The sequence below is a fragment of the Channa argus genome, chromosome 6, assembly GCF_033026475.1.
Source record: "Channa argus isolate prfri chromosome 6, Channa argus male v1.0, whole genome shotgun sequence".
NCBI classification, from domain to species: domain Eukaryota; kingdom Metazoa; phylum Chordata; class Actinopteri; order Anabantiformes; family Channidae; genus Channa; species Channa argus.
Genome location: NC_090202.1, coordinates 14,422,167 through 14,444,270, shown reverse-complemented (window position 1 = coordinate 14,444,270; position 22,104 = coordinate 14,422,167). Strand labels below are relative to the sequence as shown.

Below are 22,104 nucleotides of genomic sequence, written 5' to 3'. Positions count from 1 at the left end.
TCTTTTTCTTAATTGTTTTGAAAATATTAATTAATATGGTTTACTAATCTAATGTATCAGTATTGGGAGTTAAATGCCTTTTTCATCGTAATCAGTGTTGTCTATAATATATAGTCTTTTTAAAGCCCAGTAAGAAAATCATTTTTAATAATAGTTATTGGTAATCCTAATAAAGAAATACACAAATACATATTTGAATAATTCAAAACACACTTATTTGAGCCACCCAGTTAATCTTAATTTGACTGTGCTGTGTACAGAGGGCTTGTTAGCACAATTTCCAGAAAGCAACAGGCAATCACTGGTCACCGCTGACATTTACCTTCCCTAACAGAGCCCCTCACTTCAAGCCCTGGTCTTCTAACAAATCTGACAAGATCAAAGGTTCAGTAAAAGCTTGGTTCTTTTGTTCTTGTTTAGAGATTTTCTCATGCAGAGCACAGCTCCAATCAAACCACAGTCTGGGACTCTTTTACACTGAAGTCTTATACACATTAGGTAACACACAGTCCTTCGATAAACACATGTATGGGCCTGACTCCATGTAAAATTGCATACACTTAACCACACAAACCTGGTGTGCAGCTGCATGTAAAGTTGCGACCCTCATCGCCCTGTCTAATGTCAGTGCAGGAGCCATTGTTGCGACATGGTCTGCGGTGGCAGGCGTCAAATTCCTCACAGAATATTCCAGTGTAGCCATCCTCACACTCGCAGAAGAAAGTGCTCTGCAAAGCACACACATAGACACACACACACCCACACACACACACAGACAAAGACACAAAATTCATGCAAAATCAATGAGCCTTAAAGGTGAGACAAATGAAAGATAAAGCTGGAAGCAAGAAAAACTCCTGAAACAGAAATAATGAGCCTGCAGATTGTAAAATAATTCAACAGGCAGCAGTGACACGGTTTGATTTTCTCAAATACCGAGGGGAATGATAATGAGAAACTGAGCTGAAGGAGAAAAACTATGTAAAGGTTTCGTAGATACCTTTGTATCTAAAGTCACTACAGCTGCATCGCTTTTACTTTAATGTGTGGATGAAGAGGAGACCAACATCATCACCTTCATTTCAAGCAGACCAGATGCACCCACACTTTCAGCTCCCAACAAATTAAGTACAAAATAGTACACGATCATGTTGTAGTGCTGTAATTTGTGGCATGCTCTGTATTGCTCAGGCAGTTCTTTTGTTCTTTGATTTGAGGTCAAACCCTCAGTGTTTCTTTGTGCTAAACATTTGGGAATAATGATCAAAAGTCAAAAACTTGCATCACTGACTGCAGTGGTGGAGCTGCTGTGATAATGATTAAATATGACAATATGAAAACTTGCAGAATCTTACTTATTTTGTAACTGCACTGTTATGGTAATGAGTTCTGACATCACATGGCATCAAAACGAAACATGTCTGAAAAAAGAATCACTGCATAATTCTGGATTCTTAGGTTTCCATCAGTACCAATTTTCTATTTGAGGGCTCTTTTTCCATTTAAGCACAAAATAACGCTGATTTTGCCCTGAACCCCGCAGATTCATTTATACTACAAAGGCTGTTTTGACAAGACATCCCTTACTTCTCACCTCAGAGGGCTGTGTGATACATTTTCCTTTCCCAGAGCATTGAGGGTCACTGAAGCTGCTGCCGGGCTCCACACAGCTGCTGGCCTTCACCGTTAGGTTGAGACGCAGGGTGACCTCCGGGGCTGTGGGGGTCCCCACACGCAACACACCTACCACAGAAGAGTTGAGAAGCTTAGGGTTAAAGGGAAGTTTTGTATAGACCTTGATGGTCCCCATAGGATGAATCATACTGACATTTGCTCTTTTTTGACTTTTTACCATGAGGAGGTGCTATAAACTTTGGGTAAATTATATTTCGTGCAGAATTTCAATAACATTCGTGAACACTAACATATGACAATATATTTGCTTAACATCATGTTACAATTCAATTACTAACATGTTATTATTGCAATATAATAAAATGTAGTGTAAGCATACAATACATAAATATAGTCAAAGAAACTCAGTGTTACTTACAAAGTGTTTAGGAAAATGCTTCCCTTCCTGAAAAGTACACCTTTCTAACAAAAAAGGCAATAAACTCCCATGTGGCTAAAGATGTTAACAAAAGAGCAGTTGCCCTTTATTGTAACAAATTAGAGTGTGTGCCCCTCCTTCCTCTCTCTCTCTGGGTCAATAAGTTCAGAACATCTCTTATTATATCTTCAATCAAAGCTGACAGCTGCATGGACACATAGGTAAAAATAGCCCCATAGTAAATATTAACTGCCATTTCTTAGAGTCCGATCCAAACCAATCAGCTTTTTCCACCTATGACGAGGCACAGCTGATGTAAGCCCCGCAGCCAATCAGAGGGCTGAAAAAAACAGCGCATGCTTTCTCTTACCCATGACCTAATAATTGTTAGCACAATGACATAGAGTTTTGGACCTGCATAGTCACTGCTCCTTCAAAATGTAAAAGCTAACAGGCACTTGTAAAGAAGGAAAACAAATAGCTTCTCCCTTTTCTACAGTTGCACAGATGTTCTTTGCCCAGGTGTTTACTGCATACACAGGGCCATCCATCTTTAGGCCTACATACCACACACTATAATTCAGGTGTAAATGCAATTTTTGCTTGTGAACATTCATTTACACATTTCATTTACTATTTTGCTTGACTGCTAACAAAAGAAGCAGCAGAAAAACAACAATGTTCCTGGATCTTGCAGTTTGACCTTCATTCTTGCCTTTCTCCTGCGTCCTTTCCTCTAATTCCTTTCCGTCATAGCACTTCCTATTTCCTGTGTTTCTCTCCTTATCTGAGTCATCCTCTTTCCCACCATTACCCTTGCTCCTCTCTGATTTAACTCCCCAGTGTCGTCTCCTCCATCTCTCTCAGGTGAAGCACAGGCTGTGTTGCAGCAGCAGATGTGTCAAGGTCAGCACACAGGCATCATGGTGAAACAGCATCAGGTATGTAGAGCACATACAGAGGTCAGCCAGCCCTCCAGTCAAAGAGTGAGACTCCAATTATCCCTCCTAGCACATGCTGCAGCTCAGTCCACTGTAGCTGGCAGACTCACAAAACGTGTGTGTGTGTATGTAAAGCTAAGTATCAAAATACAGATGGAATATTCAATGTAAATGTGTGTTTTTTACAATGCAAATTTAATATTCTGATTTATATATGCAAATTGTATGCGACTCTTTCCAATAACATATCAGAAAGGATACAAGTTATTTCAATTTAGTAATCTGTAAATGTTTTCATATCACCGTTATATTATCCATTTGAAGATATTTTAAAATGGTAAATTAGTTAAATGATAAACATAGAGATGTCCTCCCTTTGATTTGGAGTGCTCAGTGGATGCTTGACTCTTTAAAAATTTCAAAATCAAACCTATTGTTTTAGGTCAATTTATCGTCAGTTTGAGTCACTAAGATTGTTGTTCTTCAAATAAGTCATATATAAGCACATTACCAACAGGTTCACTGCAGTTTTAATCTAGCTCATAAACTGTTCCCATTGCTTCAAACTTATTCCAGTAAAGTGTGATGAAGTGGAATTAATACATCAGGGGATGCATCATACTCAGGAAGTAGTTCTGTCCCAGGGGCAGCAAGTGGTCTGGCACCACCAGTCCATCAGGGGCCTGCAGAAACCACATCATTGTCCCATTCAAAATGGAGGAACGGAGGAAACCCTCTTCGTTCACATGCCAAAGCACTGGTGCTCCACTGGCATTCACCACCACCCTGGTTAAAGGGAAAGAGACAAAGTGAAGAAAGAGACAAAATGAAGGGAGAAATAAGAGAGGCAGGAGTCTCAGAGAGAGACTTATACAACAGTCTGCAGTATGGCCCAAACCAAAAGTTTATACTAACCGTCATGATCTATTCACAGGCAATAATGATTCTCAGCTGCTTTCTCAGCTTGTGCTGCAAGTTTGCAGTATCTACTGAGTAAATAATGGATGTTACCAGACTTTGGCAAGAAATATAGTGAATATTAGAAACACAATGCCCATGGGACATCATTATTACCTTGTTAGCACATGATTTATCTTACCAGGCATCCTAAATAGTGCTATAATATCAACAACACAAGGTTGAAAGATAAACGAACTTATCGTCTAATGTGAAAATCTTTGCTTCTTTTATTCTTTTACTCTTTTTGGATTATTAGTGAAAACAAAAGTATAGTACATTTCCACACATGGTCATCTGCAGGAGCTGGATGAAACTGACACTTACGTTTGTTTTGATGGACACTTTGTCCTTGTTTGAACTAAAAACTGTTGATCGAAGCACAGTTTTCCTATTTGTTACTCTGACCTGGTATCATGGTCAGGTCTGGTGATGGCTGACAGTGGTCTGAGTAAAGGGAGTGGCATTGCTACTTGAGGACAAACTGTGACCTTCATGACTAGAGTCTGTGACGTCTGGGGCCATAATTCACCAGGACCACTGGAAAAACTGTACAAAATAGTAACAACCAAGACTTGATGAGCGTGTCATACTTAATAATCAAAGACACTCACCAACTCTCCAATTTTTTATTAACATTGCAAGGTAGAACTCCTTTTCTGTGTGCAGCGATGAAAGCAATCAGACAAATCAAATGGGGAGATAGCTATGAAATTTATTGATTACATTTTTACTCCTCACTGGATGAACCTTTCAATTCTGGGAAATGAATATGAATGTATAGAAAGTTCCCTCAGATAGACAAAGGCATGGTTGATGGTATTTTCCTTGGTAAATAGTTTGATTAATACCGATAATACTGAGTACATCTTTTCAAATGAGAAGACATTGCTGAAGCTAATAATAAACTGTGGAGGTAAAATGTATTGAGTTTAACAAGCATTAAAATTTAGCTATATATGTGACATCAAATCATTTCAACACCAAAGTTAACATTTCAACTCAGCAACTCAAATGATAAGTTTGGTGAGAATGAGGAGGATCACAGCTCATTCCATCTGCCAGCCCCCACCAAAACCCAGACACCATGGACCATGAGGTTAAATCCCCTATCTGGACGTGTGCTGTGGTTGAGGATTGTGGTGGGAGGATAATGGATGTCTGTTTATCCATATTTGGAGGATTTTTGACAAAGCTCGCAACTGTATCTGTAAACTTCTGTGCAGAGCTGCCAAACTCTGTGCAGAGCAAGAAACATTGCTCCAACAGCTGCCAGCCTGCTGGGGTGACAGCAAACACCAGAGATGAGTGGAGCTACCATACCGCATCCTCATGAAAGACAAAACATGTCAGAGAGGGTGGTAGGGGGGATGCTGAGCAGCTTCAGTGAGGCTTCTCACTAATCAAATGCTTCCAAGCACCTTTACAACTTCACTCCTACACCTGAAATAAACATTCCCAAAATCCAATTTTAAAAACCAGTGCAGAGACTAACAAGGACAATAATTGTTATTATTTCCTCCACAGCATAAAAAGAGATGCAGCTGAAGGTGGTTTACAGGGATGATGAAAAAGTGAAGTGGAAACACTTCAGAGTCAGTTAGCATTACACAAGTAGCAACACAGTGTTGAACCATTTGATTTGTTACTAGAAAATAATACTAGGCTTTTAAAATGACTGCTCCACAATTTACAGTTAGCAAAGAAAAACTGTGAGATTGTTCCTCACATGGATAACCTTCAGACCCCCAGTAAAGGTGCATCAGCAAGAGGACTGTCCAAAAATTGTGTGGTAAAAAAGGAGCTGAGCCCAGAGGGGAGTCTATGAGCATGGACCAAAATAATTTGATGGTGGAGAGGCTATTCGCTGCTGAAATTACTTTTCCTTTGCAAAGTGTGTGAGCTCAGCTGGAAGGGAAACATGAGGATCCCAGATAACTGGGGAACTACTACTACTTGAAGTTAAAGTTGAGCCATTTGCTGTATCGAGGATAGTTATTGAAAATGACACAAAATGGAAAAGTAAATTTTTTATTTGGTTTTAAGTTGGTATATAAGCCTGTCATTTGTTGTGAACTAAATTAATTATTATTCCCAACCAAGTACTATCATTAGTCAATCATTTAAATGAGTTAATATCCCCATATTCTCAAGAGTGATTCTCAGCCTTGTTGATATTGTTACATGAAACGCTTAAACCACACAAGGAGTGTGTGCAATGCTATCACAACCACTCATCCTCTCTATGAGGACTCTCTAAAGCCTCTTTTGGGACACAAGAGCTTTAGAATATCGTCAGCATCTCTAAATGGATGTCACTTGATTGATGTCAGATCAATTGCTAAAAATAACAATGTCGCTTTTGGATCATCGATTCTTGTCTGTGTGTCCATATTTGTTCTTCACTGCCCCTGTCTGGCTGTACATTCAGGTTCCATGCGTAATTATACAGTAAGGGAACAGAGCAGAAGGAGTTGATTAACTCTTAGCTCCAAGTGTTGATTGTGATCTGGGTCCTGAGTCATGCCTTCCATCTTTAATGAGGGTCAACCTTCTGCATAATTAATTAACCCTTAGTTAGAACATTTGTGATAAATAGCAGGTTCTATTTTATAGCAGGTTGTATTTTAAATTGCTTTTGAGCTCATTATGCCAGACCAGGCAGCCCGGTGGTGGATTGGTTAGAGCTGCCACCTTACAGGTAGAAAGGTACCCAGTTTGAATTCCTGTGTCCTTTCTGTGCTGAGTTGGCATGTTCTCCCCGTGCTTGCTTGAAAATGTATGACACTACAATGTCACATTAGTGGGGAATTTACACATTAATTATTAACATTCAATTACCCATAAAGTAGAAAGTTCTGGGATATTACATTTAAGAGGCTGGGATGGACATGAACACAGTGACCTTGACCTCTGAGTACCAAATCACCTATTCAGTTCATTCTTGACTGGATGTTTGTTCCAAATTCGGAGTTCAAAGTTCCCATTAGATGCTCTTTTTTTGATAACTTGAACTGAGAAAAGATACGGATATAATATTAAGAGCAATTACATCCAGTCAGCAACATCTTACTTTACAGCTGTTTCTTCTGGCACCTCCAGAGATAAAGTCAGAGTTCCTGATGTCAGCTCACACAGCTCAGGACTGGCACAGTGCAGGCCCTCTGTAACCTGAAACACACAACATATTTTTCTATATACAGACAATTTTAAACTTCCCACAAAACAAGGGCACATGCTATGGATTTCTATTTTTCGTATGAAAAAAAAGTTTTTGAAAGTTTTTGCAATTACTTTTTGGATGTAAACACTGAATTTGAACATCTACAAAGGTTTCAAATGTCTTTCTGGTATCATTTCAGAATGTCTTGTAAGCATCACAACGTATTTTGTCGTTGAGATGTTAAGACAACACATTTACATTAAGTATTACAAAAGTTTGGGGTTTTTTTTTTTTTAGATTATTTTCAACACAACTTAAAGTTAAGAAACACACATGCACCAGTTGTTCTTAAACCTGGTCCTGAAGGACCCCTGCTCTCAGCAGGTGTGGTAGATACCAATTCACTTTGTCCTTCCCCACTCCACCCTCATCTAAAATGGTCATTTCCAGCTTCAGATGAACTGAACACACGTAATCCAGGTAATGAGCAGTGGATAGTGCCGGGTTATTTTGAACTGATTTGAATCTGCATTGTATGACTTACAATTGTAGAAATAGGGACGTGTCAAATGTGTTTTTTTTCTACATCAGATGTTTGCTGAGTTAAGTGTAGAAGTTATCTTACCCTGTCTGCCTCCCACGGCACCATCAGCAGCCTCTGCCCAGATTTTGGTTGCCATGGTTGCAGGGTGGGAGGCGCCGGCGTTGTGGTGGAGGCGATGGTGGTTGGCTGCTGAGGCTGGGTAGCAGCAGCGGTGGTTGAGGCAACAGGGGTAGCCAGTTCAGGAGCGGAGGGGGTGGCAGGGTCCCAATCAGCAGCTGGCATGTCCAGTAGCATTTGATCACACCTTTCCCCCTCGTAGCCTTCGGTGCACTCGCAGGCGTAGGCTGGCTCCCCCTCCTCGCCTCCATCGCTCCGGCTGCAGTTTCCATGGAGACACGGGCTGCTAGCGCATGGGTCTGTGAAAAACTGAGATAGTGTAGAGAAAAATAAAAGCAGGAAAAGTTTGAGAAGGGGACAGAAGAAACACATTTTTATCTAACTGTGGTTTACAACTCTATCATCCTGCCTGCACCGACATTCTTTGCACTGTTCAAGCTGCTTTTTGTTTATCAGGAATTCAGCTTTAGTTCATGTGGTCCTTAAAACACTACTACTAGCCTTTCTTTATATTACAGTTTGATTCAACTGCCCTTTTACACTCTGTGCCATTTGTTTTATTAACACATTTTGAACCTGTTTGAAAATATATTGTTGATGGACTACATTTCTCTGTCACTGCACCTTACAGAATTAATGTACACATAGCTACACACACACACACACAGACAAATTTGGAACTTACAAGGGATGCCCTGTCATGCAGCAATGAGGAAAATGCACCCTGACAGGCTCCTTCATGCTGGTTTCCCCTCATCAATAATTGAACATGTTTGGAGGAACATATTTCTGAATGAATGCTGAAGGAGTAAGAGGACAAAGACAAACATGCAAAGCCTTCTGCCTGACACTGTGTTGCCTTTTTGCTTGGCTTTCAGAGCCTTCTTAGGCTTAAGGATGTCTTCAATCCAGCTTCCTCTTAGTTGTTTATTTTATTTATTTATTTTTGCAAATTCATTGAAACAACCTCAGGTATCAGCAGCTCCAGCTGCCAGTTCAAATGTGCCCATGACTATTTCAATAAAACTAGGAAAAACAAAAACCCAGGCTAAAGAGAGGTTGAATGCTCAACCTAATCCCTGAGTGCATATGTGTCCTGGTGTGTCCTGGTGTGTGTTTGTGTGTGTGTGTGTGTGTGTGTGTGTGTGTGTGTGTGTGTGTGTGTGTGTGTGTGTGTGTGTGTGTGTGTGTGTGTTTGTGTGTGTGTGTGTCTGTGCGTATATAAGAGAGAGAAACTGTGAGAAGCAGAACAATGGCAATAACAGGCTGCCCTTTCCAAAGCTGAGTCACAGCTCATTAGTGCTAATCTCTCAGGTTTTTCCTCCCTATGCCTCTTTCAAACTTTCTCTCCCTGCTCTAAAGCACAGCTGTCCCAACAGTACCAGCAGGACACTCTTCAGTTCTTACACAGTAAGGCGCTCTAATCTCTAACAGCATGGACTGAGATGGTCAACCTGTAGAGAAAAGAAACTCTGGTTTGCTGGGGTAAGAAGAAACATTAGAGTCTATCTTATGACCTTTTTCATCTATCATCCTGATTTCATACTCCTGGCTGCACAGTACTGTATTTGCACTAACAAAGCACAACTTTTAAATTTACTTTTGGCTTAAGATCAGTTTTTGTCAGGTATTAATTCTCTATGAACTATAAAAAAAACTATATTTATAACTAAGGTTATCCTTTGATGTTTTAGCTTACTGGGCTGCTTTAAACTCAAACTTTCACCTCTTAATGTGATCCATTCTACTTCAACACAAACTACAGTCTCATTAAAAGGCTAGTTAAAGTAGTGGCTTTTTGTTTGGGTTTGTTTTACAAATTGGTCTATTTAACTGTATTATAACCTAATGATTCAAGACTAAAACAACTGTTTATGAAAATCAATCAAAAATGTTTTTAATTAGCAAACCATTACTTCTGAGCAAATTGCCAAACATTTAGCTTTAAAACCTCACCTCATTAGCAAAGTTTGCTGCTTTTAAATTTCATTTTAAACTATTCAACCAGGTCTCTGAATTGCTTTGGTAGCCATTTTAACTTAGAATCCACATATTAATTGACAAAAATAATAGTTTGTCGCAGCCCTGTAGATTCTAAAATTTGGCCATTTGGTTTTTGTGGCTATTCAAATGTAGATGATCAATGTCTTTGTAATAAACATAAAATCATTTATTTATTATAAAAGTAATGTAAGTCAGTGAAATATTCACATTGTGCAGTTTTCTGAGTACATGACTCGTACTTTTTGCTTGGTGGTATTATATATCATACTGTATATATCAACAGAATTTTTAGGAGTTAAGGTTGTATATTTAGGTGTGTCATCCTGCATCATTTGGCTTCATTCTTTAGCACCAAGCAGCTAGAAAAAAATTATTTCACATGGCTAGTTGGCCCAGGATCATATGGTAATCCTGGGCCAACTAGCCATGTGAAATAATTTTTTTCTAAGCAGCTGATAATAACCCACATTAGTCTCTTAATCTATACTCCCACATGGGCCACCAAACAGAACAAAGAGATCCTCTGAGGCCAAATTAATAGTCTCAGTAGGTGCTGTGATCTATTTGCTAATTTAAGATGGCCACCCTGAAGAGGGAGGATCAATAAGGCTGGATGGAAGGAAACAGCAATGCTACTTCAGCTAATAGTGTCACAAATTTAACCTGGTGGAGTGGCTACATGAATCTGTTTCTGAGGACATGCCACACAGCAGGGCAGTATGTATGTGCACAAACTAAAGTGCAATTCTACATGTTGTGTTTTAATACACTGTGCATCTCAGTATTCACACCGACACACAAATGGCTGAATACCATAGCTGACAAAAGAAACTAAATGATGTTATTTTGGGAGGCTGTAAAAATCGGTTATAATCTGCTGTTGAGGATTTTACGGACGCCTTGACAGGAAATGCTAATTCAGTCAACAGTTATAATGGGCTGGGTCAATGGGCTGTAGCTTCAGTCATGAGGGAAATGAGAGAATGAGGGAAACATAATTTTGACCCAGCTATTGATCGCCTCAAAAATGGATGTAAAACAGCAAGAAACACTTCTGTCTGTCATTTCTTGAAAATTTAATATATTTATATGTAATTGTATTTGTAATTTGTAAATTTTGTTTGGGTAAAAAGAGACTGTTAAACTACACAGCTAAAGCGTTTAAAGCGTGATAGAGCACTTAGGGGATTAATGAGGCAAACCTTTAATAAGAAGCTTAGATAGAAAACCTGAATGAATTGTCCTTGAGCAAGCCATTATGGTAAATCCCAACCAAACTAAAAGATTTGAAGCTGCCCTCCGACCTCTAGGAGGTGTAAAAGGATCATTTCCCTCCACAGATTAATAAATGTTATTACAAATTGTCCGCAAGCCTTGTTATTTCACTTAATCCAGAGGGTGAGTGGAGTTGTATTTTAGTCTACTGAAGATTTAAGACATAAAATTAGCCTGATATTGCAAGGCAAGAGGGTGGTGATGATAAACAGGGGGCATGAAGAAAACAAAGTAGCAATGTATTGATTTCTCTACTGGTGCTTTTACAGACTGTTTGCTTAACAAGAAGAAAATGACTAAGCTAAATGTGTAATGCTTCTAATAAATCTAAAGAAAGATCAGTAGCTGGAGTTATGTTGGTTTTTTTATCCCAGAATAAGTGAAATACTGTACTGTATGTGCAATGACAATAACAAAATGTTTTGCTGATTGATGCTGAATGGGAACATTTTGCTCTTAAGAAGATAGATACTGTGCACATTCATCAACAAGCAGGTAGATGTGCAGGAGAAAAAAGGTAAAACCTACATCCAAGATTTTGTGGAAAGCTTTTATGCTGTCATAACAGCGTATTGAAGTGCATGGTTTTGGAATAAAATGTTAACGCACATGGCTTTAAAATGTGCGCTTATTCAGCAGTTTCACAGCAGTTAAATGAGTCGCGGGTGATAACACTGCAGATAATCACTTTAATGGCCATAATCACTCATCTTATTACACAGGTGAAATTAGTTTGATGAGTAAAGATGAGGAACGCTGCCAATGAAACTATAACTAAAACCAGATGTGAAAACACACCTGTTTCCATTCAGTGGCTTTTATCAGCTGCACCATAGACGTGGGTTAATAGGGCCCTAGTTTTCTCAGTAGACCGGTATCATCTGACCTTCATCATTAGGTTACAATAATAAATGTATAGAGTTCCAGGTTTAGGCATAACAACTATTTTTAGGGGATGCTTGTTAATTCATTTAAAAACTGAATGAAGAAGACTAACACTGGTCACATCTCCCATTTCATAGTCGTGTTTTGTTGCCTTTCCACAAGAGTTTGTTCCTCCTAAAGTGACATCACTAACCACCGTTGCTCACTCTAATAATCAGTGTGGCTGCTAGAAGGCAACTAACTCTAATTGATACTTATTGTATAATAATAATGTTCTGTTGTACTGATAGGTGTCCTTTGCCTCTCTTGAAGCAAAATGATAGGCATGATTTATCCATTTAATCGGAAGAAACAACATCAGCATAAACTGCTTTCAGACATGCTTTAATCTGAAGGCTACTGAACAAGGGTGGTGCAATACAGAATGTAAATTACCACCCTGGTCAATCAGTAAAAGGTACAAATCTTACTAGGTTGGACTTGTAACATTTGGAACATGTGGAAAACGTGTCACTTTCATCATGGCACTATAGGCATCCAATCATATTTACATATAGGTACAGGATTATTATCATAAACTAAAATGAAAACAGGAAAGCTAGTGATTTGTAAGCTAAAGTGAATTGAAGCTAAATTACAAGAGGAAAGTGTAAAGAGTAGGTCAGACTACAAAGTCAATTTGTTTCCAACCATAATCCCTTAAATTAGCAGTGTCTGTGGAGTATAAATCAAAGAGATGTCAGATGAATCATAGGGATAATTTATAAGGTCTCCATTGGAGATGGAAAATATGCAGAGACAAAGAGCAGTGAGGGAAACTTCTGCAGCAGCAGCCCACAATGCACTGAAAAGATCAGAGGAGCGGATGATCAGTTCCAATTGCTGATCAATAACACTAAAGTAAAATGCTCAAAAATCCATTGATTGAGACTATTTGCTAACCAGATTACAGTTAGACATTTAAATAATATAATGCTACCTTCAATCTCAAATGCAAAACCTATGGAAGTGCGCATTGATTTATTTATTGCACTGAAACGATCAGTCTGCTAAGATTTTTACCTAAATACACAGAGATTATGCAAAACAACTGAATGTGTTGTTGATGCTGGTGCATAACGTCTCTTTTGGTAAACAGTTTTGCTGAGCCTATTGTATATGTTAATGAAGTTTACTGTTGAAATATTGACTCTTCATGATTAGTTTATTATTTTTCACACTACGCTGCTCCTAATTTTTAACCTCAACTACAATGACTAAAACTAAAACATAATTTAAATTAGTGTTGCAATGGCAAATATTGTGCATGGACATTGTCTGTCTTCATCACAGTCTGAACAACAGAAAGTCATTGCTAACAGATTGATGAAGGCAGCAAAGTCAGGTATCTCATGTCTGAAAAGGGCTAAAGTAAGTATAAACAACTATAAATCCTGCAAACTGTATCAGCCTGTAGTCAGAATTGTGAAGGCAGTAAGGTAGCATAACAGAAAAGAAATGCAGGAAAAGGTGAATTTGTGTTTTTGTGTGTCACGAGGAGAAGCTGATATGGTCACTCAGCAGAAAGCCTGAAATTGTTCTAGAGCTCTTTTATAATGACATGTTGCCATAGCTACAGTGGCTAGATAATGGGAGAGCAATTAGCGCACAGAACAATTAATGATGTGTGTGTGTTGTCACGCCGCCACTGCACCTGTTCTCTGCACATACAGCCTCAGTGATTGGGTTAAGTGTTCCATCAGAAAGACAATCTATCTTATAATCCACTTACTTCTTTATCTATCATTATTTTGCCACTTTACCTCAGAATGACAACTTTCCCTGCTGTGGAGGAAGAACAGATGGTAAATGGTCTGCACTTAGCACATTTCTACCTTATTGGTGCCCACAGTGCTTTACAGATGCTCCTCATTCACCCACATAAACACCAATGCCTGCAGCTGCCATGCAATGTGCTGGCCTGACCCACCGGGAGCAACTTGGGGTTAGGTGTTTTGCCCAAGAACACTTCGACACAGCTGCCCGAGAAAAAGATAACATTTGCTTTCTCATAAAACTCATTTCACACAAATGAGGCAAATATCTCTGCAACCTTTTTGTGAGGGAAATTTTGTCTCAAGTTTCTCCAGAGAGGAAGAGACACAAACTAGTTTGAACAGTGTGAGGGGCCAAATTATTTCCAAGAGCAAAGGTGCCGTAACTAGATTTGGTGGTGCCTGGCTTACATTTTCAAACCACAGTAATACGCAACATTTGGCATTTAAGATAGCTGCAACACAAACTCCAAGTCAATCCACTCAGAGCATCAAATACTGATGCAGTGTCAAAGCCCAAGGTGTTTCATAGATGCTCTGCACAGTGCTCTTTTGCATCAGTATTTGATGCACATGCTTTGGTGTTCCATGTGATCCATGCTCAAAAACTTTCAGAAGGGAAAATATTTGCACTGCTTCCAGTGGTGTTCTGTAAGACTATATGTCATGCAAGATGACAGAACCTCTCCACATTATGATAAGTTATGGGATGTATCAATAATAAATACATTGTATTTATATATTTATTCAAAAAAAGATAAATACTGTAGGTTTTAGCTCTGGCTTAGAATATTCAACCCTGACCAAATAAAAACTAAATAAAAATGCCTCACACTCTTAGGGCTTAATGCTTTTTGGTCACTGTTTGAGCTTATGGTGGAATGAGTTAAAACAATTCACTGCCCACCAGGGTTTATTCTCTAACCATCTAAATAACTCCAACATTATATTTACTACATACTTACAACAGGGAATGACCCAATATTTTGACACAGTCAAGAGATTCCCTGAAAAAAGAAACTTTGAGTTCACTTCAAAGCATGATGGGAATAGTTACCAAACAGCAGTGTCATTGCAGAAATATTGCATCACCAACAGTGATAAGAAGTGACTTTTTGTGTGGATAGTCTGACATTTGGAGATGTAATTAGAGCTTTCTGAACTTCATTTCACATGCAGATATTTGCAGGCAGCAGTATCATCTGTCACTGATTCAAATTTGGAAACAAGACAAACAAAGAAGAATGTAAATTTAAGGATAAAGCTTTTAACCCTACATGCTCCGATTCAGCCTGTTCTTATTCCGTCTTACTCATTATTATCTACTGTACAGATATATTTGAAAATTCAGTTTTCAGAAAAAGTGGACATTTGTTCTTTTTTTTTTTTTGGTTCCTTGGTTGTAAAGTATTTGATATTTTGTGCACAACGTGATAAAGACAAAAGCTCAAAATGTCAGCCTTCATCTGATAGTATTTATTTATTTATTACAACATAGAAGATGGATTGTTTCAGAATACCCAAATTTTAAACGAGCAAAAGTACTGGAACATGACTGACAGATGTTTCTTCTTCTGCTGGTGTGAGATAGTAGTTCTGAAGGACGTGGTTTTAGCCTTGTGTTTTACCTGTGATGACTGTAAAGATAAATCAACATGATGTTGACTGCTATCCCTCGATGAAAAGCAAACCATTTTAAAGGAGGAGATCAAATCAAAGGTATAGCAGAAACACTGGGAAAAACGAACACAACAAGTTCAAATATTCTGAAAATAAAGAATCCACTGGTTTACTGAGCAACATACACAGAATGAGCTGGGGAGGAAGACAACAGCTAATGACAGGAGCATTGAGAGTCAGTAACATTACCAATGGACTCACAGATGGGGGCAAAAGGTAGCACAATTCACCATTTGAAGAAAACTTTATCACAAGATGCAAACACCTCATCACACATAAAGCTAGGTTGAAATTAACAATACAGAGATAAGCCAGAAAATATCAGATGAGATCAAGATCACCCTTTATCAATGCATTGGAAAGTTCAAAGGGTCTGCTCTTGATCCAAACAATACAAACTAATCAATGCAGCATATGAGCTAGTGTCATTATTCTTCTTCTATGCTGTTTACAGAATGTATGTAGGTGTAAATGCCTTCAAGTAAAAGTTGAAATTTTGACCATTCGTGTCATATCTAGCTTTTAGTCTGGAACCAAAATATCTTCAGTTGAATTGGCTTTGCCCTTCCAGACATTCTTGAATGGACTGTAAATGCATAATTTTCAGCTGAATTTCTGCGATGATAATAATTACTTTTCATTATCAGTCTTTCAGGCTATGATAGTGTACTGCCACGATTCCATTCGAACTTGATGGGATATCAACAGAAAGTTCATGTGATGTGTCGACGAAGTTCTTTTATTTCATATTTTACTTATGAGAACCGCAGTTAAAAATTGATGTGTCTGATCTAGATCTTTTTTTAACACTGAGCATTTGTCAAGCATTTGCTGTTCAGTGAATACGAGGCTACCAGGAGAAACTGGAGCATCTGTCTGCATTGAGTATAATGTTAAAGGAGCAGAACAAATATCAGGAAAAATAAGTTTGAAGAAAAACACGCATAACAGCATTATTTTCCCCAATGACAGAGTAACAACAAACCACACCATGGTTAGGGAACTCAAACAGGACTCTAAATCTATAACGGCAGAGGAACAATATTCTGTAATTATATAATCAATCACAATTACCTAGATGAACCAATTAAACTTTCATATAACCAGCAGTAATTTTTATCTCCAAGGTGCAGTGCAATCCAGCTAAAACAAAATATTTAATTCATGATAGTGACAAAAAAGTGAAAATCATAGTAATAATCATCCCTCAATGAGTCATTTTCTCCCTTAGTATTCTCTGTAGTTTTCTCTCATGAGATTTGAGCCTTTGGATGTGATCTGATTATAAAAAGACAAGTCACAAATTATCCAGAAATGTAATTAAATGAGAAAGTAAATACATTTAGAAAAGCATGAAAATTACTGTTCCACACAATTAGCTGTATAAATCATGTGAAAGACTAGTGTGAAAATTTCAGCTTTCATACAGATATAGAAATGTGTATAAATACATTATAATACACAACTTTTTTAATTTCTTTTTGTCCTGACAGTAAGATTGAGGAATCTTCCCCAAGAACATCTGGGATTTTTAAATAGAATGACTCATGGGGTTAAACATAACCAAGACGGAGAATTGGACTGGTGTAAAAAACTAATACATTGAAGTGTAAGAAATCAACAAAACAGAGAAGTGACTCAAACCGTAGGTGATGAAGATCCAACAGCTTTTGAGATATGAGACCAGCGTGAATATAGTTCTGTAACAAACCGTTGTAAATTGGACTTTTGCTTCAAATTAGAGACATATGAGCTTTTAAATTATGCAAGAAGGAAGACTATACCAAATGCACACATAAGGAGCAGAAACAATAAAATTAAAGAACAGTTTTATATGGATTTGGCCTTGTAGGCTGTCAAAATGTCTCCTACTTTAAAGTGAATAGATGTCTGTCAGAAGTACAAGCTGAGTTTCAGGCATTTTATATAATTCTCATGTTGTGACGCAAGACTCTGTCAAACATTTCTATCCTTAGCAGAAAAGGGACAGTTTTGTTCATGCCATGCTGGCAAGAGGTATTTTTTTAAACCAATTCAATGTCTGCTCCTTTACACAAAGGACTAAAGAAAAACCAGCTTCATACATAAACTAAAAGTAGAATGAGTTTGAAAAACTTGATGAGTCACAGCAACTGTGAATATTTTAAGATCTGGCTCGTGGCTGGTGTTAATTTTAAGCACTGTGAATAATGCTTTTGCTGTAAATAAAGTCTGCCCGGTAGAAAAAACTTTCAAGCGGTAAAAGCAAGAGAGCCAAATAGGGATACAGCCTATCAGCGAAAGGTTGCTAATTGCTAAAGGTAAATCTTACCCATAGCTGTATCCTGTATTTCACATATAATGGCCTACAGTGCATAAATGTTTTGTTTATCACATCTAAATAAGGAAGTCAAATCTGTTCACAAAGAATCAATAGTGATCCTGCTAAAAGTAACGCTTGTGTCCGAAATCAGTTCCTATTTGCTCTCTTTGTCTTCTCCCTCTATAATGTGCAGTAATAGTTCACTCAGTAGTGAGCAGTTCATTGAGATTTCAGACACATACTAACGTTGGCATATTGCGTCATCACTAAAAAGCTGTTTGAGCCCAGTAACAGTAATTTTCTCATCTGTAAAATGAGGAGCACTGAGTTGTGGGATTGTTGGCAAAAAGCAGTGTACATGCCCTGTAGGGAAACAACTTAACGCAGGGTCCAAAAAAAAAAAAAATGTTGATGTTTGATGTTTTTACACACATCAAGCAGCCTTTGCTTCCGACCAATAAAGTTGTTACACAGTGTTACATCTAAGCCATCTCTGGTGAACAATGGTAATAAGTTATATAAAATGAATATGTAAAGCTACTGGAGGTTGTGATGTTTTTTGTATCTGTTGTCCTACTGTATAGTGTGAGACAAAATACATTTTTCATGTTTGACACAGTATCATGTCAGTATTCATATATTATATGATGAGTTTATCTTTTATATGGGCTAAATGTGTCATGCATATTGTTTACTATGAAATTCTGAAGCTGGTTTGAGTACTGTGGTGTGGTGTAGTAAAATAAAAAGGTGATCACCAGCCTGACCTTGTCTTATCCTGTCACTGAGTAATATTCAAAGACCATGTAATGCAGTGTTTGGAGCTTTTGGTTTAGCATTTAAGCAATATCCCGTCAGTATTCCACGCAGACGTTATTATTGTTATGATTTATTGCACCCATCAGTCAGAAAATCACCCAGCATGAAACCCCTCATGAGCCAGCCTCATCACTTCTGCTGTCAGTAAAGACATAGCTTAAAGGCATAGATTTAGATACTCAGCTGCAGACTTTTTCCTGTTCCTGTCATGTCATGTCATGAACAAAGAAGTAGATTATTGTCTATAGCTACATGCATGTTCGCTTCTTGTATAATAGTTTAAGCCTTTTCCTATAACAGTTATGGAACCCGAGACTTTGTCTTTTGAAAAAGCGAAAGAAAACGAATGATTTTCCCATTTTGTGAAAGAATGCCTCCAAGTGAAACAAAATGATAATTATGTCTTGGGACTGTGACTCATTAAAATATATTAATGCTGTCATTTTGAAACACAACAGAAACAAATGAATGACCCATTTCGGGACCATGCCTTTGTTTAAGAAACCCAATAGTGTAAATAAGAAAACTGGTTTTAGGCCTTTGGCTGTTTAGTTTAGAACAGACATGAATCAAATAATCAGCTGGGAAGAGACTGACAGCTGTCGAGTGATATAAAAGATGAGGTGCAAACAAGGCTGTTCAGATAAAAGATTACAACCACATTAGAACACAAAGTACTACATACATATTGTCATAAAAACTTCTGTCTTCCTGTTTGCATGCAGCGAGTAACACATTATTAAAATAGCATCTGAAAAGCTTTTTTATTTTATTTGCACAATTTGTAACATTAAAAAGATTAAATAAAGTACAAAGGCAAACTATGCACTTGCCTTGACATTTTCTTACAGGCTTTGACACAGCCAGTGGAACAAATATTAGAATACTCTGGTCCTGTTTCTCCAGCAGGAGCAACAACACTTCCCATGAAAATCCCAGTCTTCAGCTTCAAGGCCACCAAGAGCTACATTGGTGTCGGTCCTGAGCCTGGATAAAAAAAATGGGGGGGGGGGTTGCGGTAGGAAGGGCACCTGGCTTAAAAACACATGCCAAATCAACGTGCGGAACACGTTCGGCTGTGGTGACCCCTGAAGGGAAAAGCCGAAATTCGTTGATCCTCCTCCTCAGTAAGAAAGGAAAGTCAGTTTCAACATTTACTTGTATGTGGTTCAAAAACGCTGCACTCTTTACTAACTTGTTTCTACTTGTATTTGATCATGTTTTATTACTTTAGCCATTGAGGGTATAAAGTTAAAGCGGATCAAAGACGTCAGATGTCAGTCCTGCTAACTGTGAGCTAATTGAAAAACCTCACACAGAGCTAATCCATAAATCCATCCTTTATTGTAAATACTGAAGATGTAATTACAAGTCATGTAAAATTAATAATTTGAGCCTTTTAGCACATTATTTGGTTTTCTGGTCCACAATTCTGCAACATGACTGAATTAAATTAGTTGATAATATGCCAAACTATAACCCAAGATTCAGCTTGAAATAAAGTGGCCAAAAATTCAATTCATATAGCTCCATCAACTTTCACCTTTTACTGTACGTAAGTAGCTATGGCTTCTAACATGTTAGCAAACAGCTACATCATTGCACAAATCTTCACAAATTTTGTCACTAATTTGTTTTCCCCATCTGCTGAAGACAAATGTCATGTCAGGGCTGCCAAACCCTCAATTATGTCCATGAGCAGGTAGCACAGAGTTGTAGGGGATTATATTTACTTAAACCAGACTCATTACATTTTTTTATTTAAATCGAGGCCTAAGGGAGGAGGAGAAGATGGATTACACTATTTTAGTCTCGATCAATGACACTTATAAGTCACATTACCTGCATCTGAGGGAAGTGTTCCCCATCCCCCCCACTAAGATCTTTCAATACTCATGTATCCACTGTACATCTTATAAGTCTGAGCCAGTACAATATTAATTTTGAAAAAATGCACATGTTCACTTCAGAAAATGTGGGTTCCCATTGATTGCTATTGTCCTCATCCACTCTAGGATTGCAATCTGCAGTCCCCTACTTCATATTCATCCAAGTTGTTGTACCTTTAGCTAACACAGGACGATGTTTGTGTTTTGGCGAAAGTGTTTTTTGTGTGTGTCAGCAAGCCTTTAATGTTATCTATTTCTGCACATCAAAGTGTCTGCCATCCCTCCCTGTCTCACAAACCTCCTCATCATTTCCTGCCCCATTGGCTTCAAAGACCAACTCCCCTTTCAAAATTTGAATCCATGAAGCCTACACAAATATGGCAGAGCACCTTGATAAATATCAATCTTACCTTGATGCATAAATAGATGTAAATGGAGAATCAGATGAAAGAGTGAAAAACATACTAATGAGGTGGAACTGTCATTCGTGCTATAATTTATCAACCAAGTAATTTATTTTACATTGGTGCTTTTCATTATTCTTATCAAACTTCAACTATTCCACTCTTCTAATTCTACACACTATTATTTATTTGTTATCAAGCTTTAGTGGAGCTTCATGGTTTTTTTTTTCATAAGAGCTGTCATTCAAAACCCAACACACAGCAGGACGACACACTTTGGGACTGCTCCACACGGTCCCATTGCTGCCATCAAACAAATGACATTAAATAATCGGCCATGATTGCCCGACATCCTCCCTGAAAAGACAATTACTCCTCAACTCTGCCAAATGCCAAAACAGACAAAGAGATAAAGGGGGACTTGCAGGAAAATGAGACCAAGAGTAGGAGGAGGAGGAGGAGATGAGTAAGGAGAATACTAAGTGAGAACAGAATGATGTAAGGGAGGAGGTGCTGCAAGGCTCTATTTATACCTATCCAAGTAGAGCCGTTGTTGCAAGGGACTCTTCTTGAGGGCTGGGACACAGTTGTCTGTCTCCTTATCCTATCAGACAGGGACTAAAATGGATCAGGAGCTCTCAGCCTCTTTGTGAATTTATCAGACGCTGCTCCTGCAGCAGATGCACTCACACTTTTTTTTTTTCTGTTTTACATCTCCCACATGCAGCTTTTCCATCTTACAATGACAGCTACCCTGCTTGATATAAAATTCTGTAGTGAGGACACTTCACAACACTACTGTTATTCTTGATTAGCTGTGAATTTAACATCAGATCTTTGTCAGTGTTGCGGCCGTATTAGTTGTCACAAGTACAACAATTGAGATAGAGGCACTTTATAACAGAGAGAAATATTTAACCTGTTTGTAGACAGTCCTTCCTCTAAGTTTTAGCTTGGACCAGCATTTCTGTACACAGGTCATCCACAACATTTAGTATGGAAACATTTGGTTTCTAATCCTTCAAATAGGACTTGAACAAGTTTAATGTTATGCAGCTGTGAGCCAGAGCTCACATCTGTAAAACATGAAAACAATTTGTGGATACTGTGGAGATAGTTTGAAGATGTTTAGGAAAAGAATTTAGGTTTGTCAGTGACTGTCATAAGTCACAGCACATACATTCCAATCCCTGTTAACCAAAGTACATATACCAGTAGACATAATGTCAAAATGCTACAACAGTCCCACAAAACTAA

At 38.2% G+C, this 22,104-nt stretch overlaps 1 protein-coding gene across 2 annotated transcripts in view; it reads right to left on the bottom strand.

The window, feature by feature from the left end:
• dner (delta/notch-like EGF repeat containing) overlaps positions 1-22,104 on the bottom strand; it is a 50,282-nt gene that overhangs the window by 11,492 nt on the left and 16,686 nt on the right. For both annotated transcript variants that reach the window (XM_067508522.1, XM_067508521.1), the window contains exons 2-6: positions 7,740-8,084; positions 7,025-7,122; positions 3,617-3,780; positions 1,595-1,743; positions 575-728 (exon numbers count right to left, since the gene is read on the bottom strand). In XM_067508522.1, coding sequence (XP_067364623.1) covers positions 575-728; positions 1,595-1,743; positions 3,617-3,780; positions 7,025-7,122; positions 7,740-8,084 — 910 coding nt within the window. The remainder of the gene's footprint in view (positions 1-574; positions 729-1,594; positions 1,744-3,616; positions 3,781-7,024; positions 7,123-7,739; positions 8,085-22,104) is intronic.